Genomic DNA, 19364 nt, shown 5'->3' with positions numbered 1-19364 from the left:
ACTGTGTGAATGCCCCAGCAGTATGCAGACTAGACATGATCCCCATTCACAGGGCTGTGCTCATGCAGAGCAGAACTGCTATTCTGTGGTTTTGTTAGTACGGTCTATACATCTATAATACATCTGTTATTGTTTACTTTGTTACTTCTGTCACCCTTATGGCACATCTCTTACTTTTCAAAACAAACTTGTTCTCCTTGAAGTGGTACAGATTCAGAGATCTCATTTCTATACAATCTAACTGCATACTGCAGAGGTGTAGAGTGAGTCTGTTTCTCTCTCCGGTTCTCTTGTTCTTCTCGCACATCTTATAGTGGAGGTTATGAGTGGCGAGCAAGAGGAAGTGGAGGTTATGAGTGGCGAGCCAAAGGAAGTGGAGGTTATGAGTGGCGAGCAAGAAGAAGTGGATGTTATGAGTGGCAAGCCAGAGGAAGTGGAGGTTATGAGTGGCGAGCCAGAGGAAGTGGAGGTTATGAGTGGCGAGACAGAGGAAGTGGAGGTTATGAGTGGCGAGCCAGAGGAAGTGGAGGTTATGAATGGCGAGACAGAGGAAGTGGAGGTTATGAGTGGCGAGCAAGAGGAAGTGGAGGTTATGAGTGGCGAGCAAGAAGAAGTGGAGGTTATGAGTGGCGAGCAAGAAGAAGTGGAGGTTATGAGTGGCGAGCAAGAAGAAGTGGAGGTTATGAGTGGCGAGCCAGAGGAAGTGGAGGTTATGAGTGGCGAGCAAGAAGAAGTGGAGGTTATGAGTGGCGAGCCAGAGGAAGTGGAGGTTATGAGTGGCGAGCCAGAGGAAGTGGAGGTTATGAGTGGCGAGCCAGAGGAAGTGGAGGTTATGAGTGGCGAGCCAGAGGAAGTGGAGGTTATGAGTGGCGAGCCAGAGGAAGTGGAGGTTATGAGTGGCGAGCCAGAGGAAGTGGAGGTTATGAGTGGCGAGACAGAGGAAGTGGAGGTTATGAGTGGCGAGACAGAGGAAGTGGAGGATATGAGTGGCGAGACAGAGGAAGTGGAGGTTATGAGTGGCGAGACAGAGGAAGTGGAGGATATGAGTGGCGAGACAGAGGAAGTGGAGGTTATGAGTGGCGAGACAGAGGAAGTGGAGGTTATGCTTTTCAGAAGTGTGTAGATGTTACAGTAGGTACGGTAGATGTTCATTCTACCATACTGTATAGAGGGTAATGGCTAGAAGGGATACAGCTTTTGTCCAATTATGGTCAAATTTGACTTTTCGTAGCAAGTAAGGAGAACTTATGCATCAGGTTAGGAGAACTAACGTAGCAGGTTAGGATAATTAGGTTAAGGTTTGGAAAGGGTTAAGTTTTTACGTTAATTTGACCAATGCTGGATCCCTTCTCGCCATGACTTGTACAGAGGTGAGTTCTGTTTGCGGCGAACATGTTACTTAATAACAAATTTCAGTTGATATACATTTTAAAATAAATATGGGGGATTGGAAATGATGCAGGCAATTACATTGATAGAAGCCACAATCTATCTCCGATACTGGAACTGATCTACCCCCTAAAAAATACAACTAATAATAATAATTCAGTTGAACGATTTGAATGAACACTGCAAGAGATTACGGTGACTTTTTAGCAGCAATATTCAAACTGCAAATAATTTTGCTATTCTCACTACATGTAATAGAAGCCCTACGCGACCACATTATTATTTCTAGCGGAAGTTTAGGACCCCAAAAACAGACCCATATGTTCGCCCACACACTAACTTTTCTGACGTTTGGCTAACGTTAGCTAAAGTTAGCAAGCTATTTCCCTTGTTGAACGCACCTCAGGCCTTCTTCAGCACCATGCTGTAGAGTTGATCCTGAACTAGCCTGGAAAGGCAAACCTTTCTTTATTGCATAGTTGTTGTTATTCATCTGATAAGTTGTTGAATGTTGTTTTGTGTTTGGACAATAGCTTACTCGGTGTTGCCCATTTGAAATAATAATTATACTGTAGAGACTGTTCCAAAGACTGAACAATAGACTATAACAACAACCATATGCTTATCAGACAATAAACAAACTCTGTAGATCACCTCAAAGCCATGATTCTTTGGGAAATTATAATGACTGTGTAATAATTGTGAAGCTTGAAGCTGAGTTTGGTTTCAGCTTGTCCCTGCTCCAAAACCTTTAATGAGTTGTGTTTCTGCTTACAAGCCCTGTAGAAAGTCTAATTAATGTTCCAGTATTTACCCCCTGCACACACTCATGCATGCACGCCTGTGCGTGCACGTACACACACACCCACACACTACACATGCACACACACACACACACACACACACACACACACACACACACACACAGACACACACACACACACACACACACACAGACACACACACACAGACACACACACACAAACACGCACACACACACACACAAACACGCACACACACACACACACACACAAACATGCACACACACACACACACAAACACGCACACATACAACCCAATACCCCACAGAGCAACAAACACAACACTCTTCAAACAACTAAATGTTTTAATCAGTACACATGAAACAATTCCACAACATTAACTCCTGGCCTAACAATGGAAAACTAATGAAAATATTTCCATCAAATCACTTTCGACACTCACTCACCTCTGAACCTTCATTTAAAGACTGTGATGTTTGAGATAATTCGAAACATGGAATGAGTGTGCCATTTGACGTAACAGGAAGTTGTGAGTGCTATACTGTTTAAACTGTTGGTAGTGTCTATACTGTTCAAAGTGTTGGTAGTGTCTATACAGTTCAAAGTGTTGGTAGTGTCTATACAGTTCAAAGTGTTGGTAGTGTCTACACAGTTCAAAGTGTTGGTAGTGTCTACACAGTTCAAAGTGTTGGTAGTTTCTATACAGTTCAAAGTGTTGGTAGTGTCTATACAGTTCAAAGTGTTGGTAGTGTGTACACAGTTCAAAGTGTTGGTAGTATCTATACAGTTCAAAGTGTCAGTAGCTTTTTTACAGATTTAAGTGTGAATCAAGAGATAGGACTTCAATTTAAAGGTAGCTAAATAATCGCAGTACCATGTACCCAATCTTGTAGACTGGTCAAAAATCTGTATCTGCTGTTTCACCAACTCCTCCGATCTGTTATGCCAAGCCGGCATCTAATCTCATTGTTATGCCAAGCCGGCATCCAATCTCATTGTTATGCCAAGCCGGCTTCCAATCTTACGGTGTTCAACACAAAACACTAACAATGGTTTTCAATACTAAACACTATTAAAACATGCCTCAGATCATTCTTACACTGCAGCTGCCCAGTCTGTTTCAGAACTGTTCTGTTAACATGAAAGTCGAAAACAGACTTGATTAAAAGATGGAGAGCTACGATAAGATAATACCCAATTAAAAAGGTCTCCTTCTGGCAAGTTCTCAAGTATCATCTCATCACTGTTTATCAGATGGATTTATAACATTCCTGGACATTTATCTCACACAATAAGCAGCTTGTATGAACATTGTACTGACTGTCAGTATTTTTGATTTGAGACATGGAACAGAGAGCTGGTTTCTAAATCATTATTCATTTATGGATAATGAAGATTTTAGATAATGTTGCTATGTCCTCATAAACATGGCATTAGTTCATCAGTGGTTTTAAAGTAAACGGTTACCATAGAGATAACAGTAATGACAGTGTACCTGTACATGGTGAAGTAGGAACAAGTATGTATGTTTATGTTTTTAAATATACCGTTGGTAGGCCTTGTATATTTCATGTGTGGAATTAATAGGTCGGGTCACCATTCTCTCGTGTGTCTTCAGTTCACCAAATCACGTCAACGCTTCCTCTTGTCATCCCCCATTGATTTGCACTCTGACAAACTAAAGTGACATGTTAGACTGTACATTGCTCCACTCAGTTAGCACTTTGATGATACACCCTCTGGCCTCCAATTTCCACATCTTTCCACATCCTCTCAGTGTGATTCAACCTGTGGCTTCTTGCGCCATTCGAACTCTGGGAATGCAGTGCTGTGAGATGCTAGGAGACAAAAAAAATTAATCTGAGGCAGAAGTTGCATCCCAAATGGTACCCTGTTCCCTAAATTAGTGGAATACTTTTGACAAGAGATCTACAGGGCTCTGGTCAAAAGTAGTGCACTATTTAGGGAACAGGGTGCCATTTGGGATGCAGTCAGTGAACCTGAGACCAACCCCTAGGGATCCTATTATAGACACGGCCAATCTGCTTATACATTCAGCTTTGATACGGTAGGGAGTCAGTAGGGCTGCAGGCTAGGGCCATGACTAATACTGCTGGTCTGCTGGCCGCGGCTATACGCTGCAGCCAGGGTTGGGCAGGTTACTTTGAACGTAATCTGTTACTCCCCAACCCTGGCTGCAGCAGACACATTAAACGTTTACAGAGAAAAGGATCTACCCACCACCACCACCACCACCATCGTCATACACTCACTGCTGTGTAGTAATCACACACATACAATTTTGGAATTTCTTGATTTGGAATATCTGTTGCTTTAATTGTAATTCTATGGATCCACCACCACCATGCAAACCAACTCAGTGGCCTTGTGGTTCGAGTGTCCACCCTGAGATTGGAGTTAGATCCCTGGCCGAGTTATACCAAAGACTGTAAACATGGGACCTGATGCGTCCCTGCTTGCTACTCAGCATTAAGGTGATAGATTGGAGATAAGGCCCTGAGATAGACTAGTGTCCTGTCCAGGGGCTGTACTTGTACATCAAGCTGCCTCACTATAGAAACAGGAGATAGACTAGTGCTACCCCCCCCACACCACCCTCTTTATCTCTAAGAACCTCAGTGCCTTTGGTAACACAACTGTCACTCTCTCTCTCTCTCTCTCTCTCTCTCTCTCTCTCTCTCTCTCTCTCTCTCTCTCTCTCTCTCTCTCTCTCTCTCTCTCTCTCTCTCTCTCTCTCTCTCTCTCTCTCTCTCTCTCTCTCTCTCTCTCTCTCTCTCTCTCTCTCTCTCTCTCTCTCTCTCTCTCTCTCCCTCCCCCTCTCTCTCTCTCTCTCTCTCTTTCTCTCTCTGTCTCTGTCTGTCTCTATCTTTGTCTCTCTCTCTCCAGTTGTACGTCCAGACCACCACCCTCTGTATATCTATGAACCTCAGTGCCTCGGTGGCCTTGGGGATGCTCTACGTGCCTAAAGTCTACGTCATCATCTTCCACCCGGAGCTTAACGTCCAGAAGAGGAAGAGGAGCTTCAAGGCGGTGGTGACGGCCGCGTCCCTGACCACACGCCTCTCACACAAGACCGGTGACAGGCCCAACGGAGAGGCCAAGACGGAACTTTGTGAAAACGTCGATCCAAACAGTAAGTTTCACCAGATCAGGGGCTATGTTCACAAAGCGTCTCAGAGTTAAAAGTGCAGGGCTGTTATTCAAAAACAGTCTTTGAGTTGGAGTCGGCATCTAGGATCAGTTTTGCCTTTTAGATCGTAATGAATTTAGTTCAATCAATCAATCATATGGATTTATAAAGCCCTTTTTACATCAGCAGATGTCACAAAGTGAGTTCATCAGGATCCCAATTAGCTGTTGCTAATGTAGCAGCTACTCTTCCTGGGATCCAACTACTCTTCCTGGGGTCCAACTACTCTTCCTGGGGTCCAACTACTCTTCCTGGGGTCCAACTACTCTTCCTGATAGTAAGATTACATGAACACAAGGGACCTGATCCTAGCTCTGCAATCCTACTCTGAGACGCTTTTGTGAATACCGTCCCAGAGCACGTTAGGCCAGAAGTTTGTTTTTATTTCAACCGCTGCTATCTGAATGAATATGCTGCTGCTGCTGCTGGTGCTGAGAGAGTTTAAACTGGATGACCCTTAACTGCTCTTAGACAATCTGCAGTCACCATCTCTGATTCAACAGAGAGAGCACCCAAGTGGTACAAAATGAACTCGTCACTCATAATAAGTACTACTTACAGTATTAATACTGGGACTCCTTGAACAGATTGGGTAGATTGTTTAAAAACCTACAGCACACTACAGTCTCTGTTATAAATGGCACCCTATTCCCTACATAGTACTCTACATTTGACTGGGGTCCTGGTGAAAAGTAGTGTACTATATAGGGAATATGATTCCATTTGGGACACATCCTATGTTATGTTGTTTGCATGCTTATTTTTCTAAGAACATTTTCTCATTCAAATGGAACACAGGTTGCAGGGTGACACAATCTTGCTATCTCTCATAAACACATTATTAGTTTATCTGCGTTATCTCTATCTGTTTATTTTTTTTAAATTGATTTTTCCAGTGTTAGGATCACACTCCAGTTATCAATACAGGCATTATGATTTATTACGTGTAGGACAGTTGGTATCAATTACTCAGATGTGTTCCTGGTATTAGTTTTAGTATCTAGGGAAATTATGGAAATTGATTTTCCTGTTTCATCAAGTAGGATTACGCTGCAGGTAGAATGTATTATTATGTTGTATTTATCAAAAACATGGTATCAGGTACTCAAATGTTTTCCTTTATTCAAGGCTTTATCCAAAGGTTCACTCAATTGAATCACTCAAAATAACGTTTTACTTTACCACCCTGCAGCATACAGTATACCTACAATGGTTAAACGTCACTATTTTGACATCATTGGAATGAGACCATGTTGTAAAAGGGCATGTGAAGGAGGACCTTGAAATAGTCACGTACAACACCCTCAAGGAATGCTGCTGGTCGTACAGAAAATGATATGGGTTCGTCCCAAATGGCACCCTATTCCCTATGTAGTGCACTACTTTTGACCAGAGTCCTGGTCAAAAGCAGTGCACTACAGGTACAGTATATATAGGGAATAGGGTGCCATGCATTTGAGATGCATTCTATATGAATGGACGTGTCCTCCCACAAGCTTTACTCTGTTTTTCAAATGCCATCTGTCTTACAACTGTGCATGGCTACTTGCAAGACAAACTCTGAAAAACATCCACCTTAACAATCTAATGAAAAGTATTGATTATCAACAGTATTGATTATCAACAGTATTGATAATCAACATCATTGATTATCAACAGCATTGATTATCTACATTATTGATTATCTACTACATTGACTATCTACAGTATCGATTATCTACAGTAGTGGTTATCAACAGCATTTATTATCTACAGTATTGATTATCAACTGTATTGATTATCTACAGTATTGATTATCTACAGTATTGATTATCAAAAGTATTAATAATCAACAACATTGATTATCAACAGTATTGATTATCTACAGTATTGATTATCAACAGTATTGATTATCAACAGTATTGATTGTCAACAGTATTGATTATCAATAGTATTGATTATCTACAGTATTGATTATCAAAGCCTCTATAGTAGTCTTACTACAGCACAACACGTGTGGAAGAATGGCTGGGAAGAATAACCCACATGTTCAATTATAACTTGGATAACCTCAGGCTGTTTCAATGTGTTCTGAGTTCAGAGTAATGTTGTCATGTTGTAAACACACACACACAGTTGTAAACACCACCAGAGCTGATCATGAGCTATGTTCTTGTCATTGATTTCCACTATTACTGTTGTCTGGGGCCTTCTGAAGCTTGTTTCAGCATGACCATCATAACACTGGTAATATGAGAATGCAATCACCTACTGGGATAGCGCCATCACTACAACATGATGGACAGTCTCTTCATAGTCCCGTTGCAGGAAAACATCAACATTTCATTTTAGAAGATACAACCCTTCATACCTTTTGGAGTCATAAGAAAGCGAGAGGAATTTCAATATTCTTCAGGCTGCCATCTGAATGACACCGGCCACATATTAACTGTGCTTTTCTTCATCGGAAAAAGGCCATGCAAATAAATTATTCCAGAAATGAATGTGTAAATTCATATTTCATGGGGAATATGTGGTCAAATTACAAGGCTCTATACCTCAACCCCTTTGGGATACACTGGGACAGACATACTCACCAAATAATGTTTTCTCTCCAACAGGCTAAGTCTCATAATTTATCAGAGGTAAGAACAAATTCATCTTCTACTACTTTTTGCTATGACCTTGTTCTCATTTCTTGAAGGCTGGAGGAGAGGAGAGGAGAGGCGAGGCGAGGCGAGGAGAGGAGAGGAGAGGAGAGGAGAGGAGAGGAGAGGAGAGGAGAGGAGAGGAGAGGAGAGGAGAGGAGAGGAGAGGAGAGGAGAGGAGAGGAGAGGAGAGGGATGGCGAGGAGAGGAGAGGAGAGGAGAGGAGAGGAGAGGAGAGGAGAGGAGAGGAGAGGAGAGGAGAGGAGAGGAGAGGAGAGGAGAGGAGAGGAGAGGAGAGGAGAGGAGAGGAGAGGAGAGGAGAGGAGTGGAGAGGAGTGGAGAGTAGAGTAGAGGAGAGGAACCAAATAGGGCTCATTAACGGGTTCTCCTATGGGACAGACGCAGAACCCATTTAGGTTCTAGATAGCACCTTTTTTTCTAAGAATGTAGGATGTTTTGTCTTCTCCTGGTTGGTAACCCAGTTACAGGGATTGATGAAATGGACACGTTAGTATTTAATAAACTCAATATATTTTTATCTGAAACACATTTTTAAGATATGATATACAGTTGAATTCGGAAGTTTACATGCACCTTAGCCAAATACAATGTTTTTCACAATTCCTGACATTTAATCCTAGTAAAAATTCCCTGTTTTAGGATCACCACTTTATTTTAAGAATGTGAAATGTCAGAATAATAGTAGAGAGAATGATTTATTTCAGCTTTTATTTCTTTCATCACATTCCCAGTGGGTCAGAAGTTTACATACACTCAATTAGTATTTGGTAGCATTGCATTTAAATTGTTTAACTTGGGCCAAACGTTTAGAGTAGCCTTCCACAAGCTTCCCACAATAAGTTGGGTGAATGTTGGCCCATTCCTCCTGACAGAGCTGGTATAACTGAGTCAGGTTTGTAGGCCTCCTTGCTCGATATAGGACTTGTTTTACTGTGGATATAGATACTTTTGTACCAGTTTCCTCCAACATCTTCACAAGGTCCTTGCCAAAACTATAGTTTGTTAAGAAGAAATTTGTGGGGTGGTTGAAAAACGAGTTTTAATGACTCCAACCTAAGTGTATGTAAACTTTTGACTTCAACTGTAAATGCAAAGACAGGAAGATGTCATAATATCACTTTATATTTCTACTCAGTTTTAACTGTGAGCTTGTACAGTACGTTACGAGTCCGGTTTCACGCCCCCTCGGGCTCGTGCGGTGGAGGAGATCTTTGTGGGCTATACTCAGCCTTGTCTCAGGGTAGTAGGTTGGTGGTCTGTTGATATCCCTCTAGTGGTGTGGGGGCTGTGCTTTGGCAAAGTGGGTGGGGTTATATCCTGCCTGGTTGGCCCTGTCCGGGGGTATCGTCGAACGGGGCCACAGTGTCCCCCGACCCACCCCTGTCTCAGTCCCCAGTATCTATGCTGCAATAGTCTATTTGCCAGGGGGCTAGGGTCAGTCTGTTATATCTGGTGTAATTCTCCTGTCTTATCTGGTGTTCTGTGTGAATTTAAGTATGCTCCCTCTAATTCTCTCTCTCTCCCTCTCTCCCTCCACTGCCGGAGGACCTGTGCCCTAGAAGAGGACTAGCCACCCCTCAGAGCCTGGTTCCTCTCTAGGTTTCTTCCTAGGTTCCTGCCTTGCTAGGGAGTTTTTCCTAGCCACCGTGCTTCTACATCTGCATTGCTTGCTGGTTGGGGTTTTAGGCTGGGTTTCTGTATAGCACTTTGTGACATCTGCTGATGTAAAAAGGGCTTTATAAATAATTTTTTTGATTGATTGATTGATTGATTTCATTTACACAGTGCAGGGAAATGTTGGGTTGTTTTAATAATGTTCCTTGTCTATCTGTGTAATGCATTCTAAATCCATAATCTCTGTAGACACTTACAGTATAACGCATACCTCCTTAATCTCTGTAGACACTTACAGTACAACGAATACTTCCTTAATCGCTGTAGACATTTACAGTACAACACATATCTCTTAATCTCTGTAGACATTTACAGTACAACGCATACCTCCATAATCTCTGTAGACATTTAAAGTACAACACATACCTCCTTAATCTCTGTAGACACTTACAGTACAACGAATACTTCCTTAATCTCTGCAGACATTTACAGTACAACGCATACCTCCTTAATCTCTGTAGACACTTACAGTACAACACATACCTCCTTAATCTCTGTAGACACTTAAAGTACAACACATACCTCTTAATCTCTGTAGACACTTACAGTACAACGAATACTTCCTTAATCGCTGTAGACATTTACAGTACAACGCATACCTCCTTAATCTCTGTAGACATTTACAGTACAACTCATACCTCTTAATCTCTGTAGACACTTACAGTACAACGAATACTTCCTTAATCGCTGTAGACATTTACAGTACAACACATACCTCCTTAACCACTTGTTACTAGGATCATACAACATGCATCAACAGTCGAGACTAGAGTCCTCACCCTTAGCATGGCTACATATGTTACTATTGGCATAGGTTACATATCATGGTTACATATGATGCTATTAGCATAGGTTACATATGGTCACATATGTTACTATTAGCATAGGTTACATATCATGGTTACATATGATGCTATTAGCATAGGTTACATATGGTCACATATGTTACTATTAGCATAGGTTACATATCATGGTTACATATGATGCTATTAGCATAGGTTACATATGGTTACATATGTTACTATCGGCATAGATTACATATCATGGTTACATGCAATATGTTACTAGTAGCATGGGTTACAATCATGGTTACAGACAGTCTATTACTAGTAGCATGGGTTACATATCATGGGGCCTGTCCCTGTTCTTTCCTGGTTGGGTCGCCAACTCCAGTCACACAGTCTGCGTCCCAAATGTCGCCAATGTGCGTCCCAAATGTTGCCAGTCTGCGTCACACATGTCGCCAGTCTGCGTCACAAATGTCGCCAGTCTGCGTCACAAATGTCGCCAGTCTGCATCCCAAATGTCACCCTATTCCCTACATTGTGCACAACCTTTGACCAGGATCCATAGGGCAGCCCAAAATAAGTGTACTATATAGCAAATAGGGTGCCATTTGGGACACAGCTAGAGAAGACGCAGCAGTCTGCCATCTCTCCTGCCTCCTGCCTCGTCCTCCGTCATGTCTCCCCATAGAGCACTGAACCATCTGGTCCCGGGCATCCCTCATTCCTCAGCTGCTCTCTCTCTCTCTCTCTCTCTCTCTCTCTCTCTCTCTCTCTCTCTCTCTCTCTCTCTCTCTCTCTCTCTCTCTCTCTCTCCCTCTCTCTCTCTCTCTCTCTCTCTCTCTCTCTCTCTCTCTCTCTCTCTCTCTCTCTCTCTCTCTCTCTCTCTCTCTCTCTCTCTCTCTCTCTCTCTCTCTCTCTCTCTCTCTCTCTCTCTCTCTCTCTCTCTCTCTCTCTCTCTCCCCTCTCTCTCTCTCTCTCTCTCGCTCTCTCTCTCTCTCTCGCTCTCTCTCTCTCTCTCTCTCTCTCTCGTAACTCTCTATCTCTCTGTTTCTCTCTGTCTCTCTCTCTGTCTCTCGCTCTCCATCTCTGTGCTTCTGTCTCTCTCTTTCATTGCGTCTTGGCCTTGGCTCCTCTCGGTCCCCTGGAACCTGACATGAATGGCATGATACCCTATAATCCCCATCAATCCTACTGCGTCACACATGAAACAGTCAGAGAAAAATACAGTATATTCCATTTACAAACACCAGAGGATATGTATTGCCATTTTGAGTACATTGTTAGACCACCATTGGTTCAAATGCTATTTTCCAAACTTGCATTTATAATAGCAATGTATGGAGTAATTTTAAATATTGATATTTTAATGCTGTACTAATAACATCTTATTGTATTTCTTTAAAAATAAAGGATTCGGTTAAGAATATAATATCTGAAAAAAGCTAATGCAACTCATCTAGCCTTGTGGTTAAAGAGATTGGAAGGTCGGGAGTTTGATCCACCGCCGAGTCATACCAAAAACTGTACAAATGGGACCTGATGCGTCTCTGCTTGGCACTCAGCATTGATGATATACTGTAGAATGGGGGTAAGGGCCTGGAATAGACTAACGTCCTGTCCAGGGGGTGTACTTGTACATCAAGCTGCCTCACTAGAGAAACAGGTGCTAGGCTTCTGCTCCTATCAGCTGTCCCGGATCGCACAAGCCAAGGCTACTTACATAAACGCAACATGTCAAGTGTTGGTCCTATGTTTCATGAGCTGAAAAGAACACAGAAATGTTTCCATGCACACAAAAAGCTTATTTTTTTCAAATGTTGTGAACATTTCTCATTTGCCAAGATAATCAATCCACCTGACAGGTGTGACATATCAAGAAGCTGATTAAACATAATGATCATTACACAGGTGCACTTTGTGCTGGGGACAATAAAAGGCCACTTTAAAATGCCACTGATGTCACAAGTTTTGAGGGAGTGTGCAATTGGCATGCTGACTGCAGGAATGTCCACCAGAGCTGTTGCCAGAGAATATAATGTTCATTTCTCTACCATAAGCCGCCTCCAACGTCATTTTAGAGAACTTGGCAATACGTCCAACCAGCTTCACAACCAGAGACCACGTGTAACCACAACAACCCAGGACCTCCACATCCGGCTTCTTCACCTGTGGGATTGTCTGAGACCAGCCACCCGGACAGCTAATGAAACTGAGGAGTATTTTTGTCTGTAATAAAGCCCTTTTGTGGGGGGAAAAGTATTTCTGATTGGCTGGGCCTGGCCTCTAGGCCTATGCCCTCCCAGGCCCACCCATGGCTGCACTCCTGGCCAGTCGTGAAATCCATAGATTATTGCCTAATGAATGTCTTTCAATTGACTGATTTTGTTTATATGAACTGTAACTCAGTAAAATTGTTTAAATTGTTGCATGTTGCGTTTATGTTTTTGTTCAGTATAGTATAACATCATCAGTTTCCACCACTGAGTCCAATGGCGGCGAGCTTTACACCAGTCCAGCCGACGCTTGACATTGCACATGGTGATCCTAGGCTTGTGTGCGGCTGCTCGGCCATGGAAACCCATTTACTGAAGCTCCCGACAAACATTTATTGTGCTGATGTTGCTTCCAGAGGCAGTTTGGAACTCGGTAGTGAGTGTTGCAACCGAGGACAGACGATTTTTACAGCGCTTCAGCACTCGGCGGTCCCATTCTGTGAGCTTGTGTGGCCTACCACTTCGGCTGAGCCGTTGTTGCTCCTAGACGTTTTCACTTCACAATAATAGCATTTACAGTTGACCAGGGCAGGTCTAGCAGGGCAGACATTTGACGAACTGACTTGCTGGAAATGTGGCATCTTATGACGGTGCCACGTTGAAAGTCACTGAGCTCTTCAGTAAGGCCATTCTACTGCCAATGTTTGTCAATGGAGATTCCATGGCTGTGTGCTCGATTTTATACACCTGTCAGCAACGGGTGTGGCTGAAATATAATCCACTAATGTGAAGGGTGTCCACATACATATATAGGGCAGTTATCATACCTTAAGGATGTATAAACCTAGGAGAGTAGGCCCCATTTAGAAATGTATATTTCAGCTATCGTACAGGAGCCTGGGGTGCAGTGGGGCGATTTTGAGATTTTTGTCTCAAATGGCACATTCATCCCTGTACAGTGCACTACTTTTGATCAGGGCTCTGGTCAAAACTAGTGCACTATGTAGGGAATAGGGTGCCATTTGGGATGCAGACAATAACTTCTGTGAAGATTCATTATGTGGAGCAACGTTGGATTTGCTGCTGAGGATTGCCATGCACTATGGCTATGGCTAATGAGATCAGGGCCTGTATCAAACACAGCGCCTCAGAGTAGGAGTGCTAATCTAGGATCTGTCCATAGAATATCATTCATTATGAACTAAAAAGATAAACTGATTCTAGATCAGCAGTCCTACTCTGAGACTCTTTGTAGATATGGGCCCTGACACAAGGTCTTATGGTCTTTGTTTCATATCATTAAGTCACTGTGGATTACAATAGGCCCTACAGGTGTTAGATGTTAATTTGACCAGTTTCGTCGCAGGAGTAAAATAATCCCTCAGCGGGTAGATTTAATTATATAAAAATAAAAAATAAAAATAAAAAGGGGATAATTCTTAACGGGAAATTAATGACAAACGGCCAATGGAATATACTGTATATGCTCTTTATGTGAGGTTTACTGTTGCAAATTGATTTTCATCAAAGTGTAATGATCCAATCGGTCGCCAAATTTTTGCTTTTGGGATCCGTGATTAGCTGAACCAGGTGTGTTAGTACTGGGCTGGTGAAAACATCTGCACACTCTATAGGTCAGCAGGACTGAAGAACACAGATCTACGCTAATGCACCACACAGTGTGCTGTCAGCGGCAACCTCTACCTCAACCTTCTGATGAAAAGATGTCTCCAGCTATTGTCCATGCATTTATAGCTGTTCCAGCATGTACCTGCTACTGTTGTGCATTTATCCTTTACAAATACACTTTGTATCTCACCCTCATCCTTATCCCTGACCTTAACAGTGTGTGGTTTATTCAACAAATAAAACACACACTCGCAAGAAAAGTCAGTATGATGTGCATATCAGATCACAACGACATGCTCATACCGCCACTATGCTACACTCCTCTAAAAAGAAAATAGAAAAACCCTGAAGCATTGTATGTGAAAAACATATTTCCTTGTCATTTCTCCTCTCCAGGTCCAGCAGCAAAGAAGAAATATGTGAGCTACAACGACCTTGTGATCTAAGAGCCGTCATAAGAGAAGGACATGATGGATGGAGACGCTTGGTCTCCAGCCCCATTGGCAACAAAAAGGAATGAAAAGGATGTTTATGTTCATGCTGCTCTACTGGCCCACTCACACCCCGGAACCCCTCGGAACCCCATGGAACCCAGGAACTCCGGAACACGACAGGGACAATGGGGTGGGTTCCTGGCTTATAGAGCTTTCCGTTCAACCAGAGGATTCTGTCTGGCAAAACGGATGTTTTAACATGGTCACGATGGAATGGAAAATACCAAAAAGAGACATACTAGGGGGGTAGAATGTCAAGAAAAATGTTCAAGAAAATCAAGACAGACAGTTCTGACGGGGCACAAAAAATATATATACGAAATCAATTGTTTTGCAAAATGATTGCAAAGAAAAAAAGAAGCAGAGAATGCTGCTACTGTACGGGACGATGCACAGCCCCTCCCTGCTGGCTTGTACAACCCCCCCCCTGTGCTCCTCAGGGTTATGGTGGTCGTCTCTGCCGACCCCTCAGAGATGACCCCCCACTCCCTAGAGGTACGCTGGATGCAGCAGAAGGATTACCTGTCTTGGAGGACTCACCTGTACTTCTACCTGCAATGGGGGCTGTTTCTTGTCTTTTAATGTCCTTCCAAATTGCAAGTTTTCCAAAATTCCTGTCGAAACAAAGTGTGTGGTTCTATTGGTCTATCTGTTTCCTTTGTTGTTCTTCTTTTAAGATCAAACTTTTTCTTTTTTCTTGTCTGTTTTTTCCTTCCTTGCTTCTTGGATGCACATTCAATTAAAGCCATATTCTTGTCTCTGAGATGTCAAGTATTTGTTCATATTTATTTTATTTATTGTTTTGGGGGGTGGGGGGTTGTATGTGGGCCCACAAGAAAGAGGTACAGTGCTTGCTTTTCCATTCCCGTATGTGTGTGGGTGTTTCTACAGATGTGTTTTTAGTATGTTGTAAGGGTACGGTATTGACCATCAACTGTGTTTTTAAAGTGACTAAAAGAGAGATCCAGTCCAGTCAAGGCTTTATTGGCTTGATATGAAAACTCCAATGACTCCAATGGTTTTCAGATTTAACAAGGTGTCTGTCCCCGTGTAGAAGTTGTCAATGCATGCCAGCTATGTTTGATGTTAAGATTAAGTCAATAACTGGAGATTTCACCACACATGTGATCCACTAGCTCTGAATGGCATACAATATCTATCTATATTTTTTTTACATTTTCTCACTGAATGCAGAATATGGCTTTAATTCGTCTTGGAGTTTTCTTAATTATGGAAAATTGTCTGTAAAAAATATGAATATATATTTAAAAACAAAACAATCAAAAAAAGAAAAAAAGCATGTATGTTTTATACTGTTTGAACTAAGTATATTCATGTTGCCCTTGCTGCTTATGTGCCAATGTTGTGGGAGATAAAAATTTACGTTTGGCCACTCATGCAACTATAATGTGGTTTTGTCCAACAATGTATCAACATGAAATAAGACCAGTTAGTTATTTATAATTGTTATGTTTCCAGAAAGTAGGGTTAAAGAATATGTATTGTATTTCTATTAAAGGGGGGGGGTGATTAAACTGTTTACCCTCTGCTATACCACCGAGCTACATGCTATTGGGGGGAAGGTGTGTATAAGTGAGTTGCTAAAGGATAATGTCCCCAAAGTGAATGGTAAAAGTGAGTTGCTAAATGATAATGTCTTCAAAGTGAATAGTATAAATGAGTTGCTAAAGGATAATGGTAAATGCTCCTTAAATGGAGTGGCGAAGGTTTATTGTGATTTTTTTTTAAATTTTATATATATATATATTTTGAGTCTGTTGTGCTACACATCTTCGAAAAGGTGAAGGTTAGGGTTTAGGAAAAGCAAGACACATAGCTTTCACAACTGCAGAAACTGTCAGCCCCTATACCTGTGTGCAAACCACTATACATTGTGCCCACCAAAAATCATTACAGTATATTGAGATAAGTTGTGTTTCTCTTCAGTAGAAATAATGGGGTAGGGTGCAGTGCCAGTGTCCATGTGAAATGAGAAGCGACTATGTCCTTCCCAGTGCACTCTTTATGGCTACCTGCCAGTTTTCATAGTTTTTGGCTATCTATACAGACAGGAGAGGAGAGGAGAGGAGAGGAGAGGAGAGGAGAGAGGAGAGGAGAGGAGAGGAGAGGAGAGGAGAGGAGAGGAGAGGAGAGGAGAGGAGAGGAGAGGAGAGGAGAGGAGAGGAGAGGAGAGGATTATTGTTGTTGATAGTCAAAGTCAAGTCTGAAACTTGTCTGATCTTGTCTGAGATTAAAGTTGAATACATTTTCATTGTCATAAGGAATTTAGTGTGTATCTACTAAGCAGGGTTGTAATGTAACTCACTGTCGAGGACCTTTAAGATGTAGCCAGTGGCATATGTGATTTTGTATGTGACCTTCAGAATAGTTCAATATCTTGGTTTTGTTCGACTCCAAGTAGATTTATTATAAAAAGCATAAATGTTAAATCAACAGATCTAAAAAACACACCACCTTTATAGTGATTCATGGAAGGTTCTATGTTCATTTATTATACAGTTGGGAGAACAAGTATTTGATACACTGCCGATTTTGCAGGTTTTCCTACTTACAAAGCATGTAGGGGTCTGTAATTTTTATCATAGGTACACTTCAACTGTGAGAGACGGAATCTATTGTATGATTTTTCAGTAATTAATTTGCATTTTATTGCATGACATAAGTATTTGATACATCAGAAAAGCAGAACTTAATATTTGGTACAGAAACCTTTGTTTGCAATTACAGAGATCATACGTTTCCTGTAGGTCTTGACCAGGTTTGCACACACTGCAGCAGGGATTTTGGCCCACTCCTCCATACAGACCTTCTCCAGATCCTTCAGGTTTCGGGGCTGTTGCTGGGCAATACGGAGTTTCAGCTCCCTCCAAAGATTTTCTATTGGGTTCAGGTCTGGAGACTGGCTAGACCACTCCAGGACCTTGAGATGCTTCTTACGGAGCCACTCCTTAGTTGCCCTGGCTGTGTGTTTCGGGTCGTTGTCATGCTGGAAGACCCAGCCACGACCCATCTTCAATGCTCTTACTGAGGGAAGGAGGTTGTTGGCCAAGATCTCGCGATACATGGCCCCATCCATCCTCCCCTCAATACGGTGCAGTCGTCATGTCCCCTTTGCAGAAAAGCATCCCCAAAGAATGATGTTTCCACCTCCATGCTTCACGGTTGGGATGGTGTTCTTGGGGTTGCACTCATCCTTCTTCTTCCTCCAAACACAGCGAGTGGAGTTTAGACCAAAAAGCTCTATTTTTGTCTTATCAGACCACATTACCTTCTCCCATTCCTCCTCTGGATCATCCAGATGGTCATTGGCAAACTTCAGACGGGCCTGGACATGCGCTGGCTTGAGCAGGGGGACCTTGCGTGCGCTGCAGGATTTTAATCCATGACGGCGTAGTGTGTTACTAAAGGTTTTCTTTGAGACTGTGGTCCAAGCTCTCTTCAGGTCATTGACCAGGTCCTGCCGTGTAGTTCTGCCTTCCTCATGATCATTGATGTCCCACGAGGTGAGATCTTGCATGGAGCCCCAGACCGAGGGTGATTGACCGTCATCTTGAACTTCTTCCATTTTCTAATAATTGCGCCAACAGTTGTTGCCTTCTCACCAAGCTGCTTGCCTATTGTCATGTAGCCCATCCCAGCCTTGTGCAGGTCTACAATTTTATCCCTGATGTCCTTACACAGCTCTCTGGTCTTGGCCATTGTGGAGAGGTTGGAGTCTGTTTGATTGAGTGTGTGGACAGGTGTCTTTATACAGGTAACGAGTTCAAACAGGTGCAGTTAATACAGGTAATGAGTGGAGAACAGGAGGGCTTCTTAAAGAAAAATTAACAGGTCTGTGAGAGCCGGAATTCTTACTGGTTGGTAGGTGATCAAATACTTATGTCATGCAATAAAATGCAAATTAATTACTTAAAAATCATACAATGTGATTTTCTGGATTTTTGTTTTAGATTCCGTCTCTCACAGTTGAAGTGTACCTATGATAAAAATTACAGACCTCTACATGCTTTGTAAGTAGGAAAACCTGCAAAATCGGCAGTGTATCAAATACTTGTTCTCCCCACTGTATATCATTTTCCAAAGCAAACCAATTTCTACTGTGATTCTTGAGAAAGCAGAGCTGTGTTTTCTCAGCTAGTCTTACTCCGTCAGAGCCACAAACCAAATACCACAGACATCCCTTTCCTCCAAAACATAGACCTCCGGTCAAAAATAGTGCACTATATAGGGACGAGGGTGCCATTTGGGATGCACAGAGTGGGCGCTTCTCTTACAATGCAGGGCTCTCACACAGTGTCTCGGTCCCCGAGCCATGTTCTGAATTACAAAACGGCATCAAAGCTGGCAGTTATTGGCGTAGCATTAGCACACAGACCCACACCTTGCTGACAGCATGCACCATGAGCAGAGAGCCAGACCCAGCGAGAGGCTTTCACTTGTCAGACAGAAACACGTCGCTCTTTCAGTCGAAAAGAAGTAGCAGCAACGAGGGAAACAAAGTGTCTAGAACTCTTC

At 42.5% G+C, this 19364-nt stretch overlaps 1 protein-coding gene across 1 annotated transcript in view; it reads left to right on the top strand.

The window, feature by feature from the left end:
- LOC121577905 (metabotropic glutamate receptor 7) overlaps positions 1 to 16225 on the top strand; it is a 233129-nt gene extending 216904 nt beyond the window's left edge. The window contains exons 9-10 of the mRNA XM_045223727.1: positions 5079 to 5325; positions 14731 to 16225. Of these exons, the coding sequence (XP_045079662.1) occupies positions 5079 to 5325; positions 14731 to 14780 (297 nt within the window). The 3' untranslated portion in view covers positions 14781 to 16225. The remainder of the gene's footprint in view (positions 1 to 5078; positions 5326 to 14730) is intronic.
- The last annotated feature ends 3139 nt before the right edge of the window (positions 16226 to 19364 follow it).

The sequence above is a fragment of the Coregonus clupeaformis genome, chromosome 12 (genome assembly GCF_020615455.1).
Source record: "Coregonus clupeaformis isolate EN_2021a chromosome 12, ASM2061545v1, whole genome shotgun sequence".
Taxonomy (NCBI): domain Eukaryota; kingdom Metazoa; phylum Chordata; class Actinopteri; order Salmoniformes; family Salmonidae; genus Coregonus; species Coregonus clupeaformis.
The sequence above is the reverse complement of the archived record's forward strand: the minus strand, read 5'-3'. Positions and strand labels throughout refer to the sequence as shown.